At 53.4% G+C, this 3,176-nt stretch overlaps 1 protein-coding gene across 1 annotated transcript in view; it reads left to right on the top strand.

The window, feature by feature from the left end:
* Positions 1-307: 307 nt before the first annotated feature.
* CDC27 (cell division cycle 27) overlaps positions 308-3,176 on the top strand; it is a 75,066-nt gene continuing 72,197 nt past the window's right edge. The window contains exons 1-2 of the mRNA XM_019548519.1: positions 308-355; positions 2,543-2,638. Coding sequence (XP_019404064.1) covers positions 308-355; positions 2,543-2,638 — 144 coding nt within the window. The remainder of the gene's footprint in view (positions 356-2,542; positions 2,639-3,176) is intronic.

Below are 3,176 nucleotides of genomic sequence, written 5' to 3'. Positions count from 1 at the left end.
GTGGCCTGCAGCTGTGGGCTGGTGTTGGGGCTGGGGCTGTGCTCAGGGCAGGTGGCAGCAGTGCTGGCTAAATTATCAGCCACATCAGGCCAATTTCCAATACAGTCAAGTTTCTTTATATTGGTGCTGATCTGACATCAGACCTATGTATCAGTGCACCTCTAGTGGCAAGTAAGCACAAGGTGGAAAATAAATTGAACAGTGGAAATGAAGATCTGGAGACAGCTAGAAAGTGGACACGGGGGAAAAGAAAGGAAGAAAGGTGGCAGCAGGAGCAATGGCAGAGGCAGCAACAATGAGGGTGACAATGCCAGAAAAGACAGAAGCAGAAGAGAGTGGGAGACAGAAGGAGAAGGTACGTCGGGCAAGAAGCAGAGGACAGTGGGAGCACAATGGCAGGATAGCCCTCTAGCTTCAAAAGAAGCTAGAGAGAAACAGAGGCTGCATATAATCATAGAATCAATGAGTCGGAAGAGGCCTAGACAGATCATTGGGTCCGACCCCCTGCCATGGGCAGGAAGGAGCACTGGGGGTGGCAGGGGTCATAAGACCCCAGCCAGGTGCCTGTCCAGTCTCCTCTTGAAGATCCCCAGGGAAGGTGAGAGCACCACCTCTCTGGGAAGTCTATTCCAGGCTCTGGCCACCCATACGGTGAAGTAGTTCTTCCTAATATCTAACCTAAACCTATCCTCCCTCAGCTTGTGGCCATTGATCGTGGTGACTCCAAGGGGGGCCCTGGTGAACAGACTTTTCCCCGAGTCCCTGCTGGTGGCCCCTGATAAGGTTATAGGCAGCCACAAGATTCCCCCTCAGTCTCCTCTTGCGGAGACTGAAGAGATTTAGGTCCCTCAGCCTCTCCTCATAGGGTTGGCCACGGAGGCCCCTCAGCCATATGAGTGGCCCTCCTCTGCACCCTCTCCAGGTTCTCCACGTCCCTCTTGAAGTGTGGCGCCCAGAACTGGACACAGTACTCCATCTGTGGCCTGACCAGCGCCACATAGAGGGGGAGCAAGACCTCTCTGGACCTGTTAGTGATGCCCCTGTTGATATATGACAGGGTGCGATTGGCTCTGCCTATTGCTTCGTCGCACTGGCGACTCATATTCATCCTGGAGTCAATCCTGACTCCAAGATCCCTCTCTGCCTCTGTGCTGATGAGAGGGTCAGCCTCTAACCTATAACCATAATGCTGGTTCCCTCTCCCCAGGTGCAGCACCCTGCACTTGTCCTTGTTGAACCGCATCCTGTTCAGATCCTCCCACTTCTCTAACCTATCCAGGTCTGCCTGGATGCGGTCTCTGCCTGCCGGTGTATTCACTTTACCCCACAGCTTGGTGTCATCAGTGAACTTGAACAGGGTGCTTTCCACACCCTTGTCCAGGGTGCACTGGTAGAGGGGGAAGGTGCTCTATGCGACACTGGTCAGGCTGCAGTTGGAGTACTGCATCCAGTTCTGGGTGCCGCACTTCAGGAGGGATGTGGACAACATGGAGAGGGTCCAGAGGAGGGCCACTTGCATGATCAGGGAACAGCAGGGCAGGCCCTACAAGGAGAGGCTACAGGACCTGAACCTGTTCAGCCTCCACAAGAGAAGGGTGAGAGGGGATCTGGTGGCCGTCTGTAAACTGGCCGAGGGAGACCAGCAGACATTAGGAGAGTCCTTGTTCCCCTGAGCGATACTGGGAGTAACAAGAAATAACAGCCATAAGTTGACTGAGAGTAGATTAAAGCTGGATATCAGGAGGGAAGTGGTGCTGGCTCCTACCCTGGGGGTCTTTAAGAGGAGGCTAGATAGAGACCTTGCCGGGGTCATTTTACCCCAGTACTCTTTCCTGCCATGGCAGGGAGTCGGACTTGATGATCTGCTCAGGTCCCTTTCGACCCTACCTACTACAAAACTATGTGTGTGTTTTAGCTGGTTGTGGTAGCTTTTAACTCGGAGGGCTCTGCTCAGTCAGACTGAGCTGGAGCAGAAGCAGCATCTGCCCACTCCCAGGCTGGGCGGCAAGCTCCAAACTGGCCTTGCTGCACCCAGGGCTTACTCTGCGGAGGGAGCATCCTTCTCCTGCCTCCAATAGCTCTATGCCTGCAATAGCTCGATGCCTAGTCTGGTTAGCAAAGCACACAGGATGCAAGGCTGCAGTTAGGGCAGCAGGGTGAACTGGGGTGGGGAGGGGGAAGAGGCCCCATGTGCAGGAGTCTTGTAGGGTGGATTTAGGGCAAAGGCATCTGCAGTCCTTTGGACAGTTCTGGGAGGTAGCCCAAAGCCTTGAGATGTCTGACACCTAGAGGTCTAGCTAAGCAGTTCGGCTGCAGCCCAGTAGAGCCAGGTGCTGGTGACTGGAGGGAGTAGAGTATGGGGAGCCCTGGCTGCAGATCAACTGGAGGGAGGAGCCTGGCTTCCTGCTGGGTGGCCAGGACACACATGCCACTCTCAGACAGTAGCCTCTCAGTACCAGTCCAATGGGCCAGCAGGCCTGTCCCAGGAGAATGGTCTCTCTCTGGCCCATGCCTGCTCATGATGTCCCTGTGTCTCTTGCAGTCTGTTCAGGAGTTCCATGAAGATCTCTTCCCTGACTCTGCTGGGACCCTGCCATCAGCATCTTCCCAGGAATGGTGGGCAGGAGACAACAAACAGGTAACCCCTGGCTGACAGCTGCCTTGGCCTCCTGGAACAAGAACATTGGGCCATCTACTGTGGAGGTGTCATGTCCCTTGTAGGGAGAGGTAATCAGCCTCTATCTCCCTCCCACCCCCAGTGATCTACTCAAAAGTCCTCTTCAGCCAGGTACCTATTTACCCTCCAGTCTTGGATGCAGGAGGATTCTAAGAAAGATGCAGGGCCTCTGGAGGGAATTCTCCAAGGAGCTTTTCTACCTTGATCAGAGAATTTGGCTAGATTCTCACTCCCTTCCCTGGTCCTGGGGTCTGCAGTTGGAGTCTCTTCTGGATGATTTACCCTGGGGATTCTTGAGGGGATGAAAGAATAAACATGAGCAATGCTTGTCAACTTTAAAAAAAATCCGCCATTTTTATTTAAATCAGATTTTAATTAGGTTCTTACTTAAAAATAAGCCTGTTTCAACTTAGATTTCATAGATTTCATAGACATTAGGGCTGGAAGGGACCTCAGGAGATCATCGAGTCCAGCCCCCTGCCCAAAGGGCAGGAAGTCA

Source organism: Crocodylus porosus, unplaced genomic scaffold (genome assembly GCF_001723895.1).
Source record: "Crocodylus porosus isolate Cpor-Errol unplaced genomic scaffold, CroPor_comp1, whole genome shotgun sequence".
NCBI classification, from domain to species: domain Eukaryota; kingdom Metazoa; phylum Chordata; order Crocodylia; family Crocodylidae; genus Crocodylus; species Crocodylus porosus.
The sequence above is the reverse complement of the archived record's forward strand: the minus strand, read 5'-3'. Positions and strand labels throughout refer to the sequence as shown.